This window comes from Gymnoscopelus microlampas, assembly GCF_963454915.1.
Source record: "Gymnoscopelus microlampas genome assembly, chromosome: 13".
Classification (NCBI taxonomy): Eukaryota; Metazoa; Chordata; class Actinopteri; order Myctophiformes; family Myctophidae; genus Gymnoscopelus; species Gymnoscopelus microlampas.
In genome coordinates, this window is record NC_139950.1 from 7,802,767 (window position 1) to 7,827,874 (window position 25,108).

General features: G+C 40.2%; 2 protein-coding genes and 1 long non-coding RNA gene across 3 annotated transcripts in view; all 3 read right to left on the reverse strand.

Annotated features, from left to right (window-relative positions):
- The window catches only part of LOC311058425 (myoferlin-like), a 47,508-nt gene extending 43,290 nt beyond the window's left edge, over positions 1-4,218 (reverse strand). The window contains exons 1-3 of the mRNA XM_084075861.1: positions 4,195-4,218; positions 3,989-4,085; positions 2,623-2,789 (exon numbers count right to left, since the gene is read on the reverse strand). Of these exons, the coding sequence (XP_083931987.1) occupies positions 2,623-2,789; positions 3,989-4,007 (186 nt within the window). The 5' untranslated portion in view covers positions 4,008-4,085; positions 4,195-4,218. The remainder of the gene's footprint in view (positions 1-2,622; positions 2,790-3,988; positions 4,086-4,194) is intronic.
- Positions 4,219-6,780: 2,562 nt separating this feature from the next.
- LOC311059011 lies at positions 6,781-9,076 on the reverse strand. Its single transcript, XR_014602116.1, has 3 exons — positions 8,994-9,076; positions 8,215-8,270; positions 6,781-6,876 (listed from the first exon to the last, which is right to left on the reverse strand). It is a non-coding gene; the product is annotated as an uncharacterized lncRNA (long non-coding RNA).
- Positions 9,077-12,196: 3,120 nt separating this feature from the next.
- The window catches only part of LOC311058507 (myoferlin-like), a gene marked incomplete at its 5' end in the record, with an annotated part of 37,807 nt that continues 24,895 nt past the window's right edge, over positions 12,197-25,108 (reverse strand). Inside the window, 26 exons of the mRNA XM_084075968.1 lie at positions 12,197-12,458; positions 13,081-13,228; positions 14,376-14,485; positions 14,964-15,157; positions 15,461-15,560; positions 16,142-16,283; positions 16,390-16,485; positions 16,574-16,662; positions 16,862-17,001; positions 17,223-17,365; positions 17,563-17,733; positions 17,864-17,955; positions 18,981-19,133; positions 19,366-19,494; positions 19,681-19,794; positions 19,995-20,219; positions 20,328-20,489; positions 20,941-21,039; positions 21,511-21,666; positions 21,933-22,114; positions 22,253-22,330; positions 22,862-22,931; positions 23,153-23,317; positions 23,427-23,566; positions 23,949-24,045; positions 24,971-25,085. Of these exons, the coding sequence (XP_083932094.1) occupies positions 12,420-12,458; positions 13,081-13,228; positions 14,376-14,485; positions 14,964-15,157; positions 15,461-15,560; positions 16,142-16,283; positions 16,390-16,485; positions 16,574-16,662; positions 16,862-17,001; positions 17,223-17,365; positions 17,563-17,733; positions 17,864-17,955; positions 18,981-19,133; positions 19,366-19,494; positions 19,681-19,794; positions 19,995-20,219; positions 20,328-20,489; positions 20,941-21,039; positions 21,511-21,666; positions 21,933-22,114; positions 22,253-22,330; positions 22,862-22,931; positions 23,153-23,317; positions 23,427-23,566; positions 23,949-24,045; positions 24,971-25,085 (3,349 nt within the window). The 3' untranslated portion in view covers positions 12,197-12,419. The remainder of the gene's footprint in view (positions 12,459-13,080; positions 13,229-14,375; positions 14,486-14,963; positions 15,158-15,460; positions 15,561-16,141; positions 16,284-16,389; positions 16,486-16,573; positions 16,663-16,861; positions 17,002-17,222; positions 17,366-17,562; positions 17,734-17,863; positions 17,956-18,980; positions 19,134-19,365; positions 19,495-19,680; positions 19,795-19,994; positions 20,220-20,327; positions 20,490-20,940; positions 21,040-21,510; positions 21,667-21,932; positions 22,115-22,252; positions 22,331-22,861; positions 22,932-23,152; positions 23,318-23,426; positions 23,567-23,948; positions 24,046-24,970; positions 25,086-25,108) is intronic.

The following is a 25,108-nucleotide window of genomic DNA, read 5'->3' on the forward strand; positions in this document are numbered from 1 at the left end:
GCCTCATGGTGGCGCTGTAACAGGCAGATTCATGTTTTGGCCAAAACGTGAACTTAAAAGTTACTTTTCACAGTAACGCATTACTTTTTGGTGTAAGTAACTACTAAAGTAACCGCAGACCTCCTTTTTTATTTTATTTTTTTTATTTCATGCTTTTGTACCCCCAAACACTTTTTTCTTTTTTTTTTGGGGGGGGGGGGGGGCGCTGCGCCGTCCACCATGACATCTATGTCATTCTTTCTTGTTTTAGAATGTTTTCCATTCTGTCATACAGCAACGTGAATGGCGTGTGCATTGTGGCCTTGCATAGAACTTTAAAATTATGTTCAGCTCACAACCCAGACATCGTCATTGAAATGGTCAGCCAGCTCTGTGCAGTTTTGGAGAAGTAAAAACTCCTGACTAGACACATAGTACTTCAACATGTGTGAGACACACTGTTCCGTGTGAACCTCAAAATGGTGAAGTAGAGCAGGGTGTTCTTCACAGCTTCTTCACAGCTTTCATGACATCTGACAATTCAGCACTAATGTCTTTGGCAGCAACGTTACGAGTGACTCCATACATGGGCAACTGGCGGCCCGGGGGCCACATGCGGCCCTCACATACACTTAATGTGGCCCGCAGGTTAATATCGGAATACTGATATATTATTGATTTCAGCTGTTACAATTCATGACCCGCTTTAATTACTTTAGTCTATTAGTAGCTTAATGACTAGTATTACAATTCTATTATCTTTTTTATGTCCAATGTATTTGTATTTAAGTTCATAAAGTTAACATAAGTATAACTACATGCATTTGAAATTAAATAAAATGTTACTTTTCAGGATTCCAATAAAGAAATAGCACAAAAAAATCTAAATTCCAATTCAAAAATAGCAGATCTACAAGCTACAAAACATGTCGCATTTCGACACGTTTTGAGCTTGTAGATCTGCTATTTTTGCTACTTTTGTGTGACATAGTAGGCCCGACAGTATATGCAATGTGGCCGTCTGGAGTGAGTGTGGAAATATAGTGGCCCTCTCCATGATCAAAGTTGTTAACCTGTAACCTGTGTAGCATGCAGTTTAACATGTAACCTGTGTAGCATGCAGTTTAACATGTAACCTGTGTAGAATGCAGTTTAACATGTAACCTGTGTAGCATGCAGTTTAACATGTAACCTGTGTAGCATGCAGTTTAACCTGTAACCTGTGTACAGGGACGTGCTGGGCCCATAATTCAGCCTGGGAATCTCAGATAGAGAGGCCCGGAATTCTTTTAAACAGCCGGCCAGCCGGTTCTTAATTTCGGCCGTTTTTTTTTAATGGCCGGCCTGGAATGGAGAGGCCTTTCTGTAATTGTCCCAAATTTCCCAGTGGCCAGCACGTCCCTGCTTCCACCCCACGGCCACACAGAGCGCATATTTCTCCTCACACGTCAAAGCTTCCTTGACGTCAATGAGGAAACCTCACACAACCATGCACACAAACATACACACACACACACCACACACACACACGTGCGAGCGGCACCCCCAGGGTCCTAGCGTCCTTTGAATACAGCACACAAACACATAGGCAGGCAGACAGATGCACTGCCTGGCGCACGCACAGAAAACTGTTTTTTTTTCTCCATCGTTCGGCCGTGTGCGCCCATTACCTAAAAGTAACGAGTACTTTTCAGCCTTTTTAGAAATGTACTTGAGTAAAAGTAAAATATTTGTCTTTGAATGTACTCAAGTAAGAGTAATAAGTATCAAAGAAATCTAATACTCAAGTAAAGTACAGATCCTCAGAATATGTACTTAAGTACAGTACTCAAGTAAATGTACTCCGTTACTGTCCACCTCTGCTAACGCCATCCCTCAAAAAGTGCAGTTCGCTGGGTTCATTTAAAAAAAAAAGTATTATTTTCCCGTTAGACAGACGACCCGCTTCCCCCCTTTCTTGTACATATAGCATTATCACCCCCCACCCCTTCTAATTGTTTGTTTGTACATCTTTTTCTGTTTTTTTGTATTGATATTTGAACTGTGGTGCCACTATATATGACTATGAATTGAATACCAAGGACCTCATTGGAAACAAGGACTTTTTTTGAACTGACCTTTTAGACAAAGTATTTTAAATGTAACTGTGCTGTTTTACTTTTCTTGCCTAATAAAGTATTGAATCAATCAAAACAGACAGACAGACAGACAGACAGACACACATAACAGCTCCACCTCATTCAGTGTTGCACTCATCTCTCTTTGCGGTCACTGTGTTTTAGTTTGTGACTGTTCACTTGCTAAAAATGACAAATATGAGATGCACTTTGTCATGACAAAGAACCTGCTTTGATATAATGTTTGCCCAAAGCAGTCAAAGTTATAATTTCCATAACACTACTACAGAGCACACCTCCAAAAGCAAACCTCACTTCTGCCCACACATATGCGCAAAGATGCACCGTCCGTACAGCATCATCGTAGAAATGGCCCCGCAACTTCCTCAGGTCCTAATGGCTGCAACACACAACTTCCACAGCCCTGCCTAGGCTACCCAGCCTGGTGGAGATAAATGCACTCTGAGGAGCTCCCCTTTCTAGTTAAGAGTGTTCTCAAAGAACAACCAAGTGTTGAATAGAATACCTGGAAATCCTGAGATTTGTTGACCAGGGCTCTGTGTCTTTTATGAATGAGACGGATGGCTTTTTGGCTGGAGTTCCCAGTCTGGCCTGGTGGCGGGGCAGTTGACAAAGCACACACCTGAGCCCCCCCTCCCATATCCTGGTCCGTGTCCCCCTCTTCAGCCCCACCTGAGATGCACACGCACGCACACACGCACACACACACGGAGCAGAAGAAGGAAATGAAAAAAAAAAACATTTCTCAGACATATGTGGATGTGAAATGTGGTTTACATTATAGGACATTATGCAAGTAACACTCAAAAGTGTGAACTTGCTACAGTAGGTTATGTTTTATTAGGGCTTATCTATTAATCATTATCATTCATATTTGTAATTGTATGAAGTATGTGCACTTTTACTAGACTGGGTCTATATTGTTTAACTTATCAGTTGCTTTCTTACTTATTTATATTTGCTAATATAGTATGTGGATTCATGCATATTTTCAGACATTTAAAACAAAACAAATGTATCAGAAAAAGAAAATGGGGGGCCCCCCCCCCGCAGTGACTCAGAGGACCGCCTAGGGGTCACGGACCCCTTGTTGAATACCCATGATGTAGATCCCACAGTGGAGAGTGTACGTACTGATGTAGATTACAGCTATTTAAACAACAAACAAATTGTGCAGTGTAATAATGTGTTACCCTTCAGGATCATGCTCTCTGTGCATTCGTTGTATTGGTGAAATTAAGAGCAGACAAGACTGTTATTAATTAAGCAGTAAGATAAAAGTAATTACAGATTGAATATAGAAATGTACTTAACAGAGAATTCTCTGGGCAAACTATTGCCTTAATGTTAATGTATTGCCTTAATGATTTCATAGGTTAGTAAAAATCTTTTTTAGTCTTAAGGACAGCAATGAAACAATAGTATTTCAAAACAATCGCATACTCTTATTATAATACCAACTAGTAATAACTAAAGCTTTAAAATTATATCAATTGCCATCAGTACTGTGACATTTTAGGGAAGAAAAAAAACAAAAAAAAACAAGAACAGCCAACCAACGTAAAAGTCACTAGTACTTCACAGCCTTCCCAGAAATGTACTTGAGTAAAAAAAATCTTGAAAATGTACTTGAGTGAAAGTAAAAAGTATCAAACAAATCTAATACTCAAGTAAAGTACAAATACTCAGTCTGTACTTGAGTACAATACTAAAGTAAATTTACTCTGTTACTGTCCACCACTGGCCAAGGCTACAAGTCATTTTCAGAATAGTTTACATCTTGAGCAAACACACAATGAAAAAAAACGTCTGGCAACATCTTCACACCATCAAAAGTCATTTATAGGTTTGGAAGCTTTTGAATGACTCACCAACATCCCCTAGTGACATCTGTCCATCAGGTTGGTCATTTAAGTTGGGAGTGCTGTTGTCAGGTGATTCAAACCAAATCCGCAAATTAATGGTTGCCTGAGAAAAATACAACATTTTGATCAGCATCATTTCACCTGGATATCAGATTGAAGAAATAAGGTGTAAATGTTTTTGGCATCCATCTGGACTAATTATAACTAATTACCCCGATGGCCTTTTGTTTGTCGTTGACCAAAGGTTCATTACGGGATGGGAGAGACTTTGTTTGATCACTGGTCAAGTCCCCCAGATAAACTTTAGCTGAGCCGATGATCCTGAAAATCAATAAGATACATATTATTAAAGTATAGGGTTTAAGAAGTGGTTAAAAAATGTATTTCTTACTGTACTTCATTTTTATACGTGTATTATTGATATATCTACAAGCTCAAAGCTTGTAGATCTGCTATTTTTTTTTAAATCATGAAAATATGTGCAAATCTTTATATGTTCTTTTAGCGCAAACATTTTTATTTTTTGCTTCTGGGAGTCCCTGGAACTAAATATTTTGAGATGGGGGTCGTCGGCCAAATACATAATTATTATTATACAGTACTTGACATGAAAAGGTTTGAGCACCACTGATATATAAACAGTTTTTCCAAAAACTGTTAGGATTTAGAAGACATTTTTAGAATCAGCCTCAGGTCTCAATGGGTTAAAATGTGTTTGCACGTGTGGGTGTTCAGTGTGGTTACTGTATTCCTGACCTCTGACAGTGTGCACGTCCCAGTTTGACATCTTCACATATTATGACAGTGGTGTAAAAGCAGTGGTTCTCAACCTGTGGGTCTGGACCCCCAGATGGGCCCCCCTAAATGACCCACTTGGGGTCATTACAGTATAAGTGTATACAGGGTATCTGCACATTTCTAAAGTGACAATGTAAGGACTTTTAAATACCACTAAAATGACAATAAGACCATTACCACGTCAAAAATCAACAAACTATACAATAAAAAATGACAAACACTGGCCAAATTGTGAAATATTACATGAGAAAGAGGCACACAATTTCAAAATAGACGATCTACATGCTCACAACGTCTCGCTGTCGTGAGCATGTAGATTGGCCATTTTCATCATTTTTAAATGTGGAATCGAGTCTAACTAAATGTAATGCCTTGTCAGGGTGGGGGGTCCCCAGTTCAAATATGGTGGTTTTGGGAGGGTCGCGGCCTGAAAAGGTTGAGAACCACTGGTGTAAAGTAACTAAATACATGCATGTGTCGGAAACGATAAGATTCAACTTTGGTATGTCCAGCACACTTACTTGTCTTTTCCAATGGTTTCATAATCTTTCACAATCACATCTATGAATGAGGAAGGATCCAATGGAAAACCTTTCAAGTCAAATGTCAGCACCTGCAGTTTAAAAAAAAAAGAAAAGAAAAAGTTGTGGAGATTTGTTTAAATAATAGCTAATTTACTGTAAGCCAATTCATTAGTTATACTAAAGTAAAGTAAACATCTATCCATATGTTTTTTTTATCTGTGTTTATTCTAAATATGACTATTTTAGATTGACATACATGAACTATTTCTCACTTACTTCATTCCAGACAGGATTTAATTCGTTGCTTATTTCTTTCGTTTTCTTCTTTTCACCTGTAAGCACAATGAAAATGGATATTGCATTCATCTTTCAGTCCTCACTGTGCCTTAATAGAGAAATTAAACATATTTCAGAATTCAGACAGTATTATTACTACAAGTTCTTAGGTGTGCATAAATATCTCCCAATGCTAGACACAAGATGGGACTACTCTAACCCTAGAATGATAGCTGTGGAAAAGAAAGTTATTCTATTATAAATTTGTGAAATCTCTGTTCGTCAGTCTGTCCGTGTGTGCATCTGTAGTTCACGGATCTCGAGAACCGTCCGTCCGACCGACATCAATGACTGCATGCCCGGAATCGAGACTATAAGATAGGTTACTGTGTGATGTTCATGAAATTAGAAGTACAATGTTTTTGTACAGGTATTTGTTAGTAAGAGGTCTTCTATTTGTGGTGATTTCCTTGAGTTAGATGGATTATGAATAACTTATAACTTATATTTTTCGTTAAAGGAGGTTTTGTTGTGGCAGATTTTATTTGTCAAGCTTGGGAGAGAAGACAGAGCACTGTACTGAGCTGTAATTGAATGTATTATGTGAATATACTGTAAACATGCTGTAAGCGTAAAATGGTGTCGTATAAATCCATGATGGTTGGGCACTTATAAAATACGGAAATAAAATAATCAATCAATCAATAAGCGGTTGTCCCGAACCACTGATCCGACCAACCGTGCCCATATCTGAATCAGAGGTTTTACTACAAAGACGTGTCATGTTATTACAATGTAGCTAAAGCATACGTGTCAGATTATCGATGCTGTCTAAAGTATGAATGCAAATGATAATTGTTTTAGCTCTTGCTCATTTGATTTCCCTACTTGTCTCATCTGTTTAAGAAAGTAGGTAGCTGATATATTGCACTTTTACCTTAGCGCTAGGTATACTCTTTTAGTTGCTTGTTTTAGAAGAGAATACACTTAAGACTTGTGATTAATAGTTTCCTTGCCTTCCTATGTTGAATGCACTTATTGTAAGTCGCTTTGGATAAAAAATGTAAATGTAATGATAATGAGACTTAAATAAAGAGCAAATCTTGTACAGAACGATAACAAAAAAAGAACCATGCTAAATAATTGAAAGATATCTCACCTTTAAACTCAACTTCCACTTGTGGATCTGGAAGACATCCGAACAGCTTTTTGGATATTCCAGTGGCCGACTCCACGAGGACATGCAGCATCTTGACAAAGTATTGTCTGATGTCTTATGAGACTCGCACCACATTCCTTGAAGAAAACAACAGCATAATGTAAGCGTCAGCAGCTAGATTACAACATATAACAGTTTTACAGATGTAGCTGACAGTTGTCACTTACAAGAAGACCAGTACGAGCTTGTATGGGCATGTTGGGCAACGTGTGAAATTGTTGGGTTTCAGAGAAATGGTCAGTGGGTGTGTCCATCGTGTGAATTGCTGAATATTGGCTCTTTTTGACAACGACAAAGGGTAACCTACGACAATGGTTCTCAAACTTTATCATGTCAAGGACCCCAAATTGATATGCATTTGGCTGCGGACCCCCAATCTGAAAAGAGGTTGTGCCAGAGACCCCCAGAAGAGAAGATTTATGTTAAGACAAATCCAAAATTATTCAACAGTTTCCAAACATTTTTTATTTGTCAAAATATTTCAAAAATAGCAGATGTACAAGCTTGCAGTGAGCTCGTAGATCAGCTGTTTTTAAATAGCCAATGTATGGATAAAGTGTTTAAAATGATTGTGGCTAAGAGTTGTGCGGCCTCATCCTTCTCTACGTTTCCATTATAACCAAAAACAAACTCATGAAACATTTGAAAATATGAGAACACAGTTAGATCAGAAGTGCTTTATCGCCTGTCGGGTGGAAACCTCATATGTCCAAAAATGATACTTTTCAGGATTCAAATTCAAAAACAGCAAAAGTAGCAGATCTACAAGCTTGTGGATCTGCTACTTTTGATGCTTTTGTGTGACGCTGTAGTATGATCAAGTAGTGGCCATGACATACAGTAACTGAACCATGTCACCCCTCTTCAATAGACATTTAGAAACTAGACAGACACTTTTCACGATCACATCTATGAAGGAGGAAGGATCCAATGAATGACCTTTCCAGTCAAATTTCAGCTTACTGTAAGCCAATGTATCACTTTAAAGTAAATATCTATCCATATGTTTTGTGTCAGTGTTTAGTCCACATGTAGTCTCGCATGGCCAGACTGTTGCCTCCCACAATGTTCAAATGATTCCGGTCATATAGTCTGGGCCTCGGAAGCTCTGATCATGATTAGAATATAAACCGGATATGAAGCCTCCTCCTTTCACTTCCGTTTCGTCTTTACGTTTTGTCGCGCAAATTTATCCTAATATAAATACAAATCAACTAAGTATATTTAGCTTTGCTGCTTAGCAGAAATTGAAATAAAATAATAAAATGTAAAGATATTTTAAAATATATTTTCGTGAACGGAAGTGCCAGCTTCTTCTCTCGGATTTCGGGAGTTGTAGTTCCAGACTCTATAAAGCATTCAGAGATTGTGAAATAGTTGTCTGGCTATGCGAGACTTTTACATTCCACACTTACTTCATTCCACCCAGGATTTAAGTTTTTGTCAATTTGCATAGTTTTCTTCTTGTTACCTGTAAGCACAATGAAAATGGAAACTGTATTAATCTTTCAGTCCTCACTGTGTCTTAAGTTAATGGAGAAATCCAACATATTTCAGAATTCCCACCGTATTGTTTATTTCTATGATACGTTCATACTGAATAAATCTCTAAATCTAAATGTGCCTACAAGAATTCATCAATAAATCAATTCTGACATAGCCTACTACTCGCCCTACAGAAAGATGGGAGTGGGGTCATTCCAAGACGTTTAAGGATACGTTCCTTTTCAAGATTCATGATTGTATTTTTTTATCTCGCATAGAGATGTATAAGAGTCAAATTATTTGGTTCCAGCTCCTCAACATTGTAGCAACAATGAAAGACATTAAAGAAAAATAAGAAAAAAGTAACAAGAGATAACTAAATTATAGTGTTGCTGTCGGGCAGAAACCTCCTATCTCTCTCCATATTCTAACTTAGTGTTTTTCGTAAATTAAAGCTCCTACTTTGATCATACTACAGCGTCACACAAAAGCATCAAAAGTAGCAGATCCACAAGCTCGAAACGCGGTTCGAAACACACCGTGAAACGACTAGTTTTGAGCTTGTAGATCTGCTACTTTTGCTATTTTTTCATTTGAATCCTGATTGGTAACAGTTTTGTGCATAATGAGGTTTCCACACGACAGAGGCGATATACAACAGTCACAGAACCTCTGAGGTGCCATATACGGTACATATATACATACACACCAGATGTCTTTTTGGGGATTCCACAGTGGTCGACTCCACAAGGACAACCCTTTTGTCCCATTATTATCATCCTGAGAATCACACCATATTCCTTAAAGAAGACAAACGGCATGATATAGAGTTAGCAGCTGCATTATGAATTCGAACCGTTTTTACAGATAGCCTAATGGCTGACAGCTGTCACTTTCAAGGAGACTGGTACAGTATGGCTGGAGCTTGTATGGGCATTGTGTGAAATTGAGGGTTATTTGTTATTATGTCTTTGTTCAGACCCTCAGTCGTCTTACACATTCTGTCTCTTTTTTTTCTCAACTCTGTCTCCATCATGCAGTTCAGATGTGTTGATGCAGCCTCATACCTAACCTATGGTAAGTGCTACAACTGTCCATCACCACTGGGTGGCACCATAATAAAGGAAAAGAAATGAGCGAAGTGGTCTGTCTGAAAGGTTGAAGGAGGAGTTCACCCAAAACATTACTTATTTTCGATCAATTACACACCCCATGAAGCCTTGATTTCATGGATTTATTTTTGTTTTCGTGGCATTCCTAAGACAATAATTTGATGACCGTGTGTATTTCCGGTAGGAGACACAAATAATCTACTTTGTGTCTCCTACCGGATACATTAGCCGGTAGAAGACGGGAATCAAATTATTAGCTTAGGAATGCGACAAAAACAAAAAAGAATCCATGGATTCAAGGCTTCATAGGGTGTGCAATTGATAGAAAATAAGTCATTTTTTGGGTGAACTCCTCCTATAATACCAGTGGTGGAAAGTAACTAAGTACATGTACTCAAGTACTGTACTTAAGTACAATTTTGAGGTATTTGTACTTTACTTATTATTATTATTATTAGTATTTCCAATTTCCAATACTTTTACTTCTACTCCATTACATCTCAGAGGCAAATATTGTACTTTTACTCCACTACAATTATTTGAAAACTTTAGTTACTAGTCACTTTGCAGATAAAAGTATTACAAAACATACATTAACCACTTTAGCCCTATTTTATGCCTGTTCTATTTGATAATAGCCGATCTACAAGCTCACAACGCGTCGCTGAGCTTGTAGATCTGCTATTTTCAAACATTTCAGTACTTTTACTTTTGGTACCTTTAAGTACATTTTGTTAACAATACTTTTGTACTTTTACTCAAGTAATTTTTGAACACCAGACTTTTACTTCTACATTGCAGTACTGATACTTTTACTTAAGTAAAACATTTGAGTACTTTTTCCACCACTGGCTAATACATTATCTACATTTTGTCACTAGTAAAACTTGAAAACACCCTAGTGATGTTCATAAAAGTAAACAGTGGGTGGGACCGTATGTTATGCATGCCGATTTCTTTGATTCTCCTTGGGCCAGCCTTTCGGGGATTTTTTGGGGACCTTTACAATGTTATAGTTTCAACTTCACACCATACCATTACATTATGTCCGGAATTATTACAGTTTACCCAGACATTTGATCAAAATAACGCTCATAATTTAACATTAATGACAAGCAGACAGACCTGTGTGAAAATGTAGCAGTCACAGCATTGTATTTTGACTGGAAAACTCAACACGAGTAATAATATTTGAATATAGCTAGCCAAAATATTAATTATCATTTGTTGTCAATTTATGAGAATACATTTTCTTCAGAACAGTCAAAGGTACTGACCTGTTCAGGCAATGATTCTAAATATCTTATACTCACAGGTTATGGCAGCATGTTGCTGTCTGTCCATGCATCTGAAACAAAACAAAAATATGAATGGGTTCCTCGTTCCATATCATAATTTATATCTGAAAAGTAACTAGTAACTAAAGTTTTAAATTGTTTTTCAAATGTACTAGTAACAGAGTATTCCCATAGGTATTTCCACATTGTGGTATTGCTATACTTTTACTTACAGTAAAATATCTGAGTAGGCTACTTCTTCCACGAGCCTCTCTCTCTCTCTCTCTCTCTCTCTCTCTCTCTCTCTCTCTCTCTCTCGGAAACGAAAACTCCTGTTATCTGACGGTCTGAAGTTGGCAGGTACATATGGAACTAAATGGACCCTTACGGGTTAATTTTGTTCCATTGTAATTTGTAGAGTTATACACGTCCGTAAGGGGGCCATTTGGAACCCCCACCCACAACCATGAGGGTACCTAGTGGACCCTCATTATTTGAGACCCACTCACTTCCATTTAATAGCCATGAACATGCACAATATTAGAACCCTGACTCTGTTTGATCAGAATATGGAACACAAGTTACCTTAATTAGTATAATTGAAGACCTGTAGCTGTGAAGGAAGTAAGGAAGAGACCCAATTTCTTTCCAATGTGGCTGCTGCTGTGCAAAGAGCCTATCTGTGGTTGGGCAACTTTGACTCCTGAGCGAATCTCTTCATCTTCTGTTGTCAGCGTGTGTGTTTTTTGGCGTGCGCCCGGGCCCATAGATGCGCAGGCCATGGGGGTCCCCAAGGGAGGTTTCCTACTATGTCATTCTGTTCCTGTCCTGTCGCTGCGCGTCTGCATGTTATTGCTGATTTTCGATCATCTTGTGAGATTAGCCTTAGCCTAACTTGGTCCCAGCTGTGAACTCTCTGTGACCCACGGTTAGGTCGGGCTTGTCGTGTTATTGAATAACGTACGCGTGAGTCCAACTGTACTTATTGTTATTACCGTGGTTAACTTTTATTAACTAGTTCACACACATGTCCCTCACTCTCTGATCACTACAGCTGTGCTGCTCTCGCCGTCTCACTCTCCGTGGCGTGACGTCATGCCCTAGGCCTACTCTGTGTGTGTGTGTGTGTGTGTGTGTGTGTGTGTGTGTGTGTGTGTGTGTGTGTGTGTGTGTGTGTGTATATATATATATATATATATATATATATATATATATATATATATATATATATATATATATATATATATATATATATATTTGGATGACCTGATTTACTGATAGCTGGTGAAATTCTAGTGAAATGAACCAGGTGTGTTACTTACAGGATATCAAGTGTCTGAGAAACGTTTCAGTCAGAATCAGATGACGTATGCAGCCAAAAATAACAACCCACGACTACTGTTACAATAGATATCTCTGCAAACTACGGCATTCTTATCGACTACAAACACATGCACGCCTGGTGTAAAATAATACAACAAAAGAAACCAATACAGAATTAAAATCTTTATTAAAATGATCATGTCATGATAATTATTGACCTTGTTCAAAAGCAAAAAAGCGAGTGTAAGTAATGCAAAGAGTGCAAAAAAATACATAAGACAGCAATGATTATCTGAGAGAAAATACCAGCCAATGAACACTGGAGGCTGAGAAAACATTGTTGCATATTTCCACAGGGGACAGTGGGAGTCTAATGAAGACTCATGATCCCACAGGAAAAAAACACCTTCTCTGTTCAGCTCTTCATGAATATGGTTTCACAATCTTCATTGAGATGTAGTTCTGGGGATCAAAGAATTAATTTTACAAAATTATTTCACACTGTAGGGCTGTCCGTGCCCAAATAGATTCTTTAGTAGTTGACTTATAGTCATGGGAATTTGTAGACGAATCGATTTGTTGATTTGATCGTCGACTAAGACCAACACGACCGATTAATGGATTATTGGACTATGAGGGGACAGCCTTTATTTCACAGCCTTCATTTGAGTGCACAAAAAACACACATTTGTGAGAGTGACGATGTGAAATGTCTGAACAGAAAAAGCATGATTTACAGAGGCCAATTCTGATTACATTGCATAATGGCGAAAAATCAATGCATGCCAAGATTTTGTGTGTGTGTGTGTGCATGCACACACGTGTGCTGCTGTGCATGTGACTACTGTAACTACCGTATATGCAGTAAACCGTGCCCATTAAAACTCATATGCCTTTACTGCAATGCACACAATCAATCCCTAACATCCCAAAGAGAGGACAAAAATACAAAAAACACACAGGCGCACACACACACACACACACACACACACACACACACACACACACACACACACACACACACACACACACACACACACATATAATATAAATATATACTGTAATAATATATAAATGCTCTTACAGGAAGAGAGTAGAACATGATCCCGAGGAACAAGAGAACCAGCAGGAGGATAATCCCAATGATGAAGGTCCACTTGAATCTTCTCCAGAGTATGAATCTCATGGTCTTGTAAGGACTCGCGAACCAGAAGAATGACGCTTCAGAGCGTCTGGTGAACAAAAACAAAGTGGAGAGAAATTGTTGACGTACTATTGTAAACAATTACTAATATCGTCCCCTCTTAACAACAGTTTGAACACCGAACGAGTGGCCCCGCTGCCCGCAGCTGTGCAGCGAGCGGAGCCTGGGAGGGTGAAGTGACAGACGGCTAGTGTGAGAGTAGAACAAGTCGGATCATGAACCTCTGAAGTTGTTGGCTCTTTTCACATGAAGTAATGAGTAACTAAAATGTCAGTAACTATATTGCGTTACCTATCTGCGAAAAAATAACTAGTTACGTTCAGTGGTGAAAAGTAACTAAGTACATTTACTTAAGTACTGTACTTAAGTACAATTTATACATGCTTTAATGATTCAGTGCCTTAAGGGTCGCCCACACCAACCACCATATCTACTGTATATATAACTATAATTATAACTATAAATATAATGATATTGTTGTCTCCGCCAGTATGGTGGAGTGTATGTTTTCGTCCCCGTCCTTCCGTGTGTGTGTCCGTCTCAGCCAAGCTAACATTGGTCAAGCTTCACGTGACACGTGACAATATGTTGTCACCAATGCTTTGATTGGCTAGCGAGACGCACAATGAAATAAAAACCTATAAATAGTTATTTCAAATCATTTATAATGTTTGAAGTGAGCTTCCATCACTGTGATGACCACTGTTGTTTCTAAATATGAATGGGGTGTGATTTTTTGTCTCCGCCAGGAGAGTTTTACCCTCCGTGTGTGTGTCCGTCTCAGCCAAGCTAACATTGGTCAAGTGACACGTGACAATATGTAATATAAATAGGTAAGACAGGATTAATCAGGAACAGTACTGGCGGAGACCTGTGCTCTGAGGAGCACATTTTCTAGTTAACCACTGTCGCTGTCTTACTTGTGGTGTGGACTCTGCCATCCACTTGAATTTAAAAACAATATAATTAAGCACTTAAACAATTATACTTAGTTGACCGGCCCCTACACTGTTTCGCTCTACTCTAAATATCTTGGCCGAAAATAGCAGATTCACAAACGCAACACGTTGTGAGCTTGAGAATCGGCTATTTTCACCGGACGTTCGCCCCCCAGAATAGGGACGCCAGGGTTCATGTGGTTAATTGTAAGTAGTTTAATGCGTTAATAGTCTTACTTGGGAGGGTCCAGTCTGGGGTTCATGTTGGGCTCATCTCTGCCTTTTCCAGCAGGCCTTTCTTCCGACTCCTTCTCCTCCACTATTTCCAAGGTCATCTCCACTTTTCCCTGTGAAACACAAAAACACTGTCACATGACAGAAACTAAATGAAGACAGTAAAAGTGCTGTAAGTGACGTTTTGTTTGTTCAGTAACAGGGGTCTACCCATCTCTTTAGTCAACAGAAAATACATTTTCATGTGGCATACCAATTTCATCCAATCAAGAGAGAACCCCACAAAGATAATTTATCAGCTTAAAATATAGTGTCACAGTTCCAAAAGAGAAAAAGAAAAAAAATCCCTTGAATTTCAGTTGTTTATCCCGTGTCCTGTATGAGTTAATTAAAATGTGTATGCCGACCTAATATCAGCAATAGTAAGTGAAAGTAAAGCATAGTACATTAATCATTGAAGGTGCATATGTGTATTCTTAACAAGCAAAGTGTCTGCGCCTGTGTGTATGTTATGTTTTTAAATGTTATAGCTGTGGGAGGAGAGTGTTACATTTGCAATGCACGCCCGGACTATAGTGAATTTAAACGTACACCAAGCACAGGTTTCCCATCCTGCTGGATAACGCACGGCCACCAGCCTCGTACAGACTTCTGGCAGAACAGAGAGTTGGACTGTGGTACTTTGCTGCCAGCTGAACTTGATGCCATTTCTGGTAACTTCAGGCTGCACTTATTTGGGCTTTTGACAGGAGGAATGAGATGGAGAAGGTACAGCTCAACTTCTCCTGTATCAGATATATGGGCAGATGTTTCATATTTTACATTAAAAGCGGTCAAGACATCCATAAGTTGGCTATTTCGACGGGTGCTAGATCAGAATAAATAACATTGTAGAGAGGGAGAAGGTCCGCACAACGTCTTAATGCTCCCAAAAAAATATGTATTTATGCAGCGGTATAAACACATAACACATTTCGGCCTCTGTGGCCTTCGTCAGATGTCACATTTTATATGAAACATCATGTACTCAGATACAATAGTTATGGTATCCCCTTTGTCCACTCTATAGTTTTGATGATGAACCTTACCTAAGTAGTCATCCCGGGAGAATTTATCATTGTCCCATATCTGGATGATCAACTTAGGAGGTTTCCTGGTTTCAGTTTTATCCAGATTCCAAAAGTGTTCCTGTATAAAGAAAGTTCACATTTTCTCCAGATAATACATGTACAGTAGTTAAATTCACAGAGCTACTAAACGATAGACCATTTTTTCCAATAATGGGTCTAAAAGGTTAAATAATTAATATGCAAAATATATATAATACATTAAAAAAATCCTACCAAACTCTCTTGAATACTGTTGGCTAAACAACAGTGTGCCGTTGATAGTTCATGCATGTTTTAATTGTATTTGTGAATCAACTTTTATCCAGAGACTATTTTCGGCTAGACTTTTCAATGAATCTGTTTCAAATTTGATAACATAACCATGTCCAAAAACAAAAATGTGTATTGGATTAACTAACTATCTCTCTGCAAGTTGATGTCATACCGAACTGAAATGAATGGAAACCAATACTTTCCACAAAAAAACTACCAAATGACATAAATACCTACGTTTTTCCAAAGCATAAGGCTTTGGAAAGAGGTAGCCATTAATGTCAAGTATACCATGAGTTGGTCAATGGACTGAACATGCCAGACCACTGGTATTGTCCTTTAAAATCTTCACTCAGCACTGAGCTCCTGTTATATGATCATACTTACTTTCTGTGAGAAAAGACAGAGCTGTTCAGCAGGCAGGTAGTCAAACTCAAAGACGAATCTCCAGTTGAAATTTCCATCACCGTCCAGGGACCTGTAGTGAACATCCGTCTTCTGCTTATCATCTTCCTTGCCATCCATCCATCTGGTAAACACAGCACAGCCATCTTTTACTCAGTGTGACTGTGTAAGAGATTGAACAAGGTGTATGAACAGAATTTGTGTAAAAAGTCACACAAGTCACCAAGTACCCTTTCACATAGATGTCACTCATTTCTTCTCCGGTTATGCTTATGTCATCAAGTATGACATCAGTGGTGTTCCACACGATGGCCCGCAAGCTGTACCTGTTTCAAACATGCAATCATGTTTAAATCCTCGACACGTCACAGAACCATTTATGTTTTAACTTTCATTGTGTCATTGGAATCCTACTTCTTGGCTTTTCGTGGGGTGATGACAACCGCAGGTCTTAGTGAGCCCCTGCTCTTTGGGAAGACGTCCACCCACATCTGGATTCTGCCCTACTTACATACGTATGTGACACAAGCCATTATCATCAATAAAGTATATGTCTGTCTGTCTGTCTGTCTGTCTATCTATCTACCAACAGTACCTATATCCATATCTAACCTGCATATATACAGCTGAACATGCATGTGTAGGGTTACTTTTCTGCCACTAAAAATAGGTAATGCAGTTTAACTCCAGTGTGTTGTTAACCTGGGACAGTTTTGGCTGGTATGAGCTGGTCAGGGTCCTTGTTTCCAAATGTTCTGGTACCATGCCCTGATCTCTGAGAACATGCAGGGCCAGCCTTTCTTTGGCTGGGCCTAAATGCTGTTGGATCTCTGTGGTAGCTTCTGTACACAGAACAGGGAGTCATACACAACAGAAACAACACACTGTATAAGTCAAGGGTCTCTCTGCCTTTGTCAAAGACATTAGTTTCCGTTTAAAAACAAAAAATAATCTTCCAATGATCCATGTACATTTTAGCAAACAGATCCACAGGAGGTTTATATGAATGCAATTTTGAAAAGTGGAGAAAATCTAAGATCATTGCATTAGTGAATGAAAGTACCAGGCAGGCTGTATTGTTTTTCTGCAAAGGACAGTGAGCTGTCATCTGCCTTTGTGTGTGGAGCTGGGATGCCCCTAATTCTGGCCAAGGTCTGGAGGATCTGAAAAGGCTTCAGCTGGTCTCTCCATCGGTTGATCCCTGAGCTGAAACAAATAAATACTGATTTGAAATTTGAAAACCTCTGACTTTTATTATAGGAACTGTAGTGATTCCATATAGGAAATAGATCGGCAGTATCAGTCAGAGTATTAGGATAGAGAGGAGATATGGGAAGATCACGTTTGTGAGACTACACACGTACACACATGCACATAAAGATACACCAACAGTATCTACTCACATGCAGTAAGACTGTGGCAGGCCACAATAAGAGTTGAAACGAGAAAGCAGTCTATTCTCCAGGTCGATGACGGTCTCCCCGATTTTGTCATCACGGCTCAGTAAGTCATAGTCATACACGGCGACCTTTAGATCCTTGTCTTGAGGCAGGAAGCAGGACAGCTCAAACACCCTGGACAAAAAAGGAAGACATAAAATGCAATGTGTTTTAGTTTCTAAACACAGAAAATATGGCAATCGTAAAATAAAATCACTCAAAATCAATGTAGTATTAATGTGACATTTAAACATCATTGTCTCACCTCCCAAACTCTGGATTGAGGGTCTTTGGTTTGTAGTTATCTCTGTTATCCACTGTTTTCCTTCCCAAAGTAATCTTAATGTAGGGGTCACTCTGAAATTAGTACAAAGAAAAGGGACATACAGTAGGTAACATCTTAGCTTTTCATAATCACATCCCGGGCACCGCCAACTCAGCATATGAGTAGCACGACTTGGGTGCGGCAAGTCATGCGGTGAATACTGGTAGCTGATAGTAGGTTAACATTCTTTTAGCTTTGACAACTTCAAAATTTTCAAACAGGTTGGGGTCATATACAAGACCCTACATGGTCTGTGCCCCCTAAGTGAATTCATTAAAAGGAAGCCTGAAAGGGGAATCAGTACCAGAGCAACCACTCGAGGAGATTGCGAAGTGCCGCACCGGCAAACAACTTTTGGTCAAAATGTCCTCTCAGTACAGGGTTGTGTAGCATGGAATGGCCTTCCTCTGCATATAAGGGATTGTCCTACATTTTCATCTTTTAAATTCAATCTGAAAAGATGGTTGCTTGAAAACCAAAGCTGCAACCATTTGTGGTCATGTTTTAGGTTTATTTTTATGCTGTGTTCCCTATGTAACGTTACGTTTTTTTTTTTTAATGTTTTGTGTGAGGACTGCGGATGAAAATTAGCATCTTTGCCAAATCCGGTGTATTTACGTCCATGTGACGTCCATTAATATGCTCTGTCCTGCCCAAATAAACAAATAAAGTAAAGTCGAGTAGTTCGGATATCCAGAACTGCCGATCCAACCAATATGCCCATATATCGGCATTCCAATATATGAGCATATACTGATGACATCAGGGATCTCCATATATGGGCACAAAAGGGACACAGACAGACGGGTACAACGGGTACTCTGACAAAGCCCCCGACGCTCTGACAGGTCGGATTGGCGGTGCGACGTATGTGTTTGGGACACATAGCGGCCCAAACCTCTAGTATTTGTATATTTGTTATAGTACTGTAATTATTCCTACAGGTGCATCCCTACTGAATCCCTACAGAACATCTAATGTAGTAGTATAGTTTTAATCAAGGAAAGGGGTAGATGGTTGTTTTCATTTCAGCTACATAACTTTAGATAAGTCTTACCAATCCGTTGTTGTCTTTGGGCTGCAAGTCAATGCAGCGCACCACATAGATTCTGACCACACACTCCTGATCACTCTCAGGCAGTTCTCTGAACTGACGGTGAGGAGCAGGCACACCCGGGTCATCAGACAGGGGGTAGATCTTGAATGAGCCCTGGAATAAAAAGAGAAGAGTGGTATGCAACAACAGTAAGAAAACACCACCAGATTGAAGTTCATAAGAAGCACCACCAGAGGGCAGACCATTGCCAGGAACAGCAGCTGTACACAGGCGATACGCACTTTATAATGTGCATTACAATCACCCATTCACATACAGGTGGTGTACTTCCAGTCCATGTCTTTATCTGAGATAAAACATGCAGAGGCTCTGTCAGTTTCATCACCTTAAACTCTCCAACCACTGAGGGGTCATCCTCATCTTCTTCAGTCTTTCCTCGTCGGAGTTTAAAGGTGCTGCAGAAATCAGTCAAACCCTGGAAGTCTGGGACCTTCTCTAGCTCACAGTCATACACCTGACACACACACACACACACACACACACACACACACACACACACACACACACACACACACACACACACACACACACACACACACACACACACACACACGTGATTTCATGGGAACACAGCACAGTAGTCTGGTGTTATGAGTGTTATGATGTCTTGACAACATTTGGAGCACTATGATGTCTTCACCTTTAAGGTATCGTATCCTTTTCTGAGGTAAGGTCCACACTTCTCCTGCTTTAATTCTAGGTCTGCTTCAATGGAGGCGTAGAATTTACTCCACCAGTCTACATCCTCCTCCTCCTATAAGATGGAAATGTATAATATACCGTATACTGTACATTTTGTTTTCTTAGTTGCTTTATCTGTATATATTTTCACCTTTTCTGCCTGCAGATGCCCGGGGGAGAGATAATATCCCCCTGTGCATCCCTTAATAAGGGATTAAGTACAATATGAACCTTTGGCTTGATCTGCCTCTATGTGACAGGTGCATTATTTACCTCTTGTTTCAGAACGTTTCCGTCCTCAATGTCGATAACGACCTTGAAAGATTGCAGTCTACGTCTAGACATGTCAGCATTGCTGTTGCTCACTGTTGGGTCACAGCGGTACTTCTCCAGGGAGTCGATGGTGCACTGACCCACAGTGGGTTTCCTGCCAAAGGGTCGATGGTCTATTACCTTCAGCACAATGGGAAGGGTGTACATCTCCTCTGTAGGCAGGTCCTAATTACAGAGGAAAGACTCTGTGAGGGGATACACTGAATATCTAGATGTGTAAAACAGTTATACAACTGTACGACTGGTTCAACACATACTGAGGGCCAGTAGTACCACTTTGAGGAGCAGCACAGATCCAGGGAAGTTGGGGTTCTTCTTGAAGTTCCTGATGACAGCGGTTTGAACAATCTCACCACCACATTGCACTATCAAACTGGGAGAAGAAACCGTGGCCAGTTGGTAGGTCTCCATGTTCCTCAAACCCCAGGCCAAGATCTGGACACACACACACACACACACACACACACACACACACACACACACACACACACACACACACACACACACACACACACACACACACACACACACACACACACACACACACACACACACACACACACACACACACACACACACACACACAGATCATGTATTGAATTCTAATGGCTCTTTTTGGCTACAAAGGGAAACCCAGAATCTTCCGTAACCTGAAACTTTCCAGAACCTGTGAGGGCTTTCTGTTCGTTTGCATTATAACCACAACCACCCAATAAGAAATAAAAATAAAAAAACCTCACCTTCAAAAAAGTTAAAATATGTACAAGCTCACAACGTTTTGCAACGTCACGCAATTGTGACGTGAAAAATACAGTGAAAAATACAGTGAAGTATACAAGTTGAAGATAAGAGAGACCGGCACAAAGCAAGGGGCGGGGGGCAGTACCTCTATAGCAGTACGCTGCACCACAGGTCTGATGCCCGGAGGTACCTGGTACAGATGTCCCCGCATGGGAGGGACCAGGGGCAGGTCTTCTTCAGTGCCCTGGAGGTCAAGCAGCCTAACGTTAGCGTTTGTTTTAGATTCAAAATGGTATAATTTTAGACTCTGATGCTTACATACCCATTCAATCCGGGAACGCGTCTCTGTCATTTTAGATTTCTTTGGGCTATTCAAAAATAGCAGATGCACAAGCTCATAGGAGCTTGTAGATCTGCCATTTAAAAAAAATCTTGAAACTTTGTACAAATCTTTGAATATATATATATATATATATATATATATATATTTTTTTTTTTAAAGAAAACATTTTTAACTCAAATCTTTGCCTCTGGGAATTCTACAAATGTCTTCACTCGGTGCCGCACTATGAGCTTGTATATCTGCTTGTTTGAATAGCCAAAGTATAAAATAATGGTGAAAGTGGTTACACAGATGCGTTCCCGGTTTAAATGGGTTAAATTAAATTTGGAAGAAGTATCATTCAGTCTTGGGTATACATGTGTTCTTCTCTACCTTGTCCTTTAGTAGGAGCTCGGCGGCCACAAGAACTTCCCCGGCGCCACGGCATTTCCTGGTGACGGGGAACCACTGCAGCTTGGTCGTGGCCACACTGGGGTTCAGCTTCACTACAGGAGGGCAGATACAGCGACCCATGGGTTCATCCTTACCCTGGATAAGATAAGATAAGATAAGATAAGATAAGCATGGAGCATAAAGTCCAGACAGGCACTAATACCCAAAGAACGATAAAAGTGGAAATCATATTGACAGTAAATTATGACTCTTACAATACAATAGAAAATACTTTATATAATTTTCTGGAAGCATGGAAGTGATAATAATAATAAGGCATCCAATTTGTATAGCGCATTTCTAGGTACTCAAAGTCGCTAAGGGGGGTGGGGGGGGGGGGTGGTCTGGTTGAACTCGCATACCACTTGATCTTTGTCATACAGCTCCAGGACCACATCAGGAGGATTGTGGGCGATGGCCTGTGGGTCTCCATAGATTCGAACATCCTCAAAGATCAGTGTCTGATCCCAGGTGGGGTTCAGAGTAGCTTTTATGGTCTCAGTGGTCTTACTGACATGCAGGAATGACACATGGGCATAGGGATCTGGGGAAGACCAGCATGATTAAATGTGTGAGCTTGGATGTGTGTGAGAAAAATACTTGAATTATGACAAATTGTTATGTTTTGCTTCTTTGCACTGTAAGATTGACAGGCTGACAGTTGTCTTCGCTCTTCTTTTACCTGAGAAACTGTCCTGGTCCATGGCACACAGATTCTTTGCCTGATACACATAGACTCTAAGATGATACATGTATGACCCTGAAGGGAGATGACTTGTATCAGCATATTAAACCATAATAACAACTTATTCATAGAAAAAACAACAAATGTAATCTTATAGCAGGCTTGATACACTGCTAATTAGCAAGGTCAGCCTATTTTAACAGATTTCCCCCAAAATGTAATTACTCCGCCAGGCCTTGTCCTATAGCTCTTGAACTAGAGGTCATACAACATTCCTCGGATCATAACTACATTTTCCACACTTTTTGCTACTCCAGTACATCTACAAATTTTGTCCAAAACTCTCACAAATCGCTACACAAACTCTAAAAACACTGTGTGAAATGTGAATGAAATGAAAAGTTCAACCATATGTCGTAGAAACACTATACTCCCTGCATCTTCTTCGGGTGCTGATGGCTACACCCTATGGACCCCACCCTGCCTAGGCCAACAGGCCTGGCGGAGGTATGCGCTCTGCAAAGTCTTCCTGGAAGGAAGTGGAGTGACTCCAGACATGTTTAATCAGTGGCAGTGAAATAGCATGGAACTAGTTGGAACACTTACGGTCAAAGCGACAGGAAACCGTGGGCGTGTTGGCACCTTTTTTACTGGCCTTCTCATCAACATCAACCCCCTTTGAATACAAAAATAATAGTGCTTAACTAAAACACGTTATCAAACTTTTTTTTTAAATGACTCAATACATAGTTCTTAATTTCAGCATAACAGAAGCGATCTTGCCAAGTTATTATGCCATTCACCACCACAGAGTGGTCAGATGTAAAAGGGGACTGAGGCAGCAGTGGTGCACCACATGTACAGTACTGAACACAACAGATAACAGTTAATACCAACCAGCGCCCCCTCCAGTCTGAAGATGGCAGAAGCTCCCGTGCAGTTTGAAGGCGCCATCTTTCTTCGCTTGCACCGACGGCGGAACATGTCACACGTGCGCTCCTCCCTGTATGACTTCCAGCCAATGAAAGAGGAGTATTCCCAGCGTTCACCTGGATCCAGACTCTGTAGAAAAAAGAAAATAGGAGAATTGCAAAACACTAGTCATGAAAAATCTTCCTCAATGTCTACGCTCTGCCTATATGTCCCTTCCACTTCTCATCTTCCTCTTCACCTCGATAAGAGCTGTAGAGTCAGATGTCTTCTTCCTTGATCTCATGAGTCTCTTCCTGCGATGGACGTGGTACATCTTCTCAGTTGGCACCCAGGATTTGGGTTTATCATCTGGGGGAATGGTGACTCCGTACTCCCAGCCTGGTGGCGAGAAATACACATAAAAAACAACCTCTCATCGGGAGCAATTAGGGGTTCAATGTCTTGCTCAAGGACGCTTCAACACTAACTCTGGATCGAACTGGGAATCTTCCGGTTCCCAAGTGGCTGCTCTACCTCCTGAGCCACTGCCGCCCCAATACACATGAAACCACACCAGAATTTTCACACGCGGATCAATAAAGTTTTATATTATTTGATCTTACGTTTATCTTATCTTACCTTCCATGCACATACTGCACATATGCAAAACATAAGAATATATGTATCTTAATGTGACACATAATAGGAAAACATACAATATGATTATAATATCAGATTCAGATAAGTTGTTGTTTCAGCTGTGTCCTGATTCCTATCATACCTCCCTCATCTACAGCTCTGTTGATGTCAATGCTCCACTTATCCTTCCAACTCCATCCTCGGGGACACTCTCCTGGGCTCTGGGCCTTTTCTCCATTCTACAAAATGCAAAAAGAAAAAAAAAGAAAAGAAATCAAAGCATTGTCTCTGTCAGGGAGATGTGTGGGGGGATAATTATTTTCACCCCGTTGGTCTGTGTGTTTATGTCTGTTTGTGAGCAGCTATTGTCATTAACTACTGCACACATCAGTGTCATAGTTTGTGTGCACTCTGCCAGCAGCCCAAGGGATCAATCCCCAAATCACATCGGCCACGTAGACAACAGTATGTTACCTTTGTGAATTCATAATCCCAGACGGACGGCTATGGGATACGTGTCAGCTAGGCTATGGAGTCAGGGAAGTGTCACACTCATAGCCAAGCAGCCGTGTTCAGTTATTTACATAACAAGAATAACTAGAAAAAGTGCCACTCGGAGCACAGGTCTCCGCCAGGTCAGGTACGTTATTGTGGCCTCTTGGTGGCGCTATAATAGGCCAATGTGAAAAGGGTGCCATTTCTTCTTAGGCCTTTCACGGCAATCGGACACTGCATTCATGATTTGAGGCATTTTGTTCCAAAAATATGCTTTGCTAAATTAAACCTGCTGGTGGCGCTATAACAGGCCAATGTGAAAAGTGTGGCATTTCTTACTCGGCCTAATGGGAATGTGCGTGTGAAATGTCATGGAAATCGCAAGCTCGCACACGGACACGTGGACACACGGACAGACACACGGACAGACACACTGACGGACGGACGGACGGACGGACGGTGCAAAACATCATCTCTCTTCATGCCTTTCGGCCTGGCGGAGACAATGAAAGAAAAACAATCTGCTGTGAGTATATACAGTACTGTAATAAGGCAGGGGTGTCAAATAACGTGTTAGTATATGAAAGGGAAATCTATTGTCTAATTCTACACAGGATGGCGCTGTGTGTGTGTTGCTTGTTTATGTACAGTAAATATCAAAGATCTCACCACATCAGTGTAGGGCTCTGCTGCAGGTTTCCACTCCCCACCAGGGGAACGTGCCTCGTTCTCGAAAACTTCATCAGTAAACTGAGTGTGGCCGGCGTCAGCCTCTGTGAGCAGGCTGAATGAATGAAGAAACACACA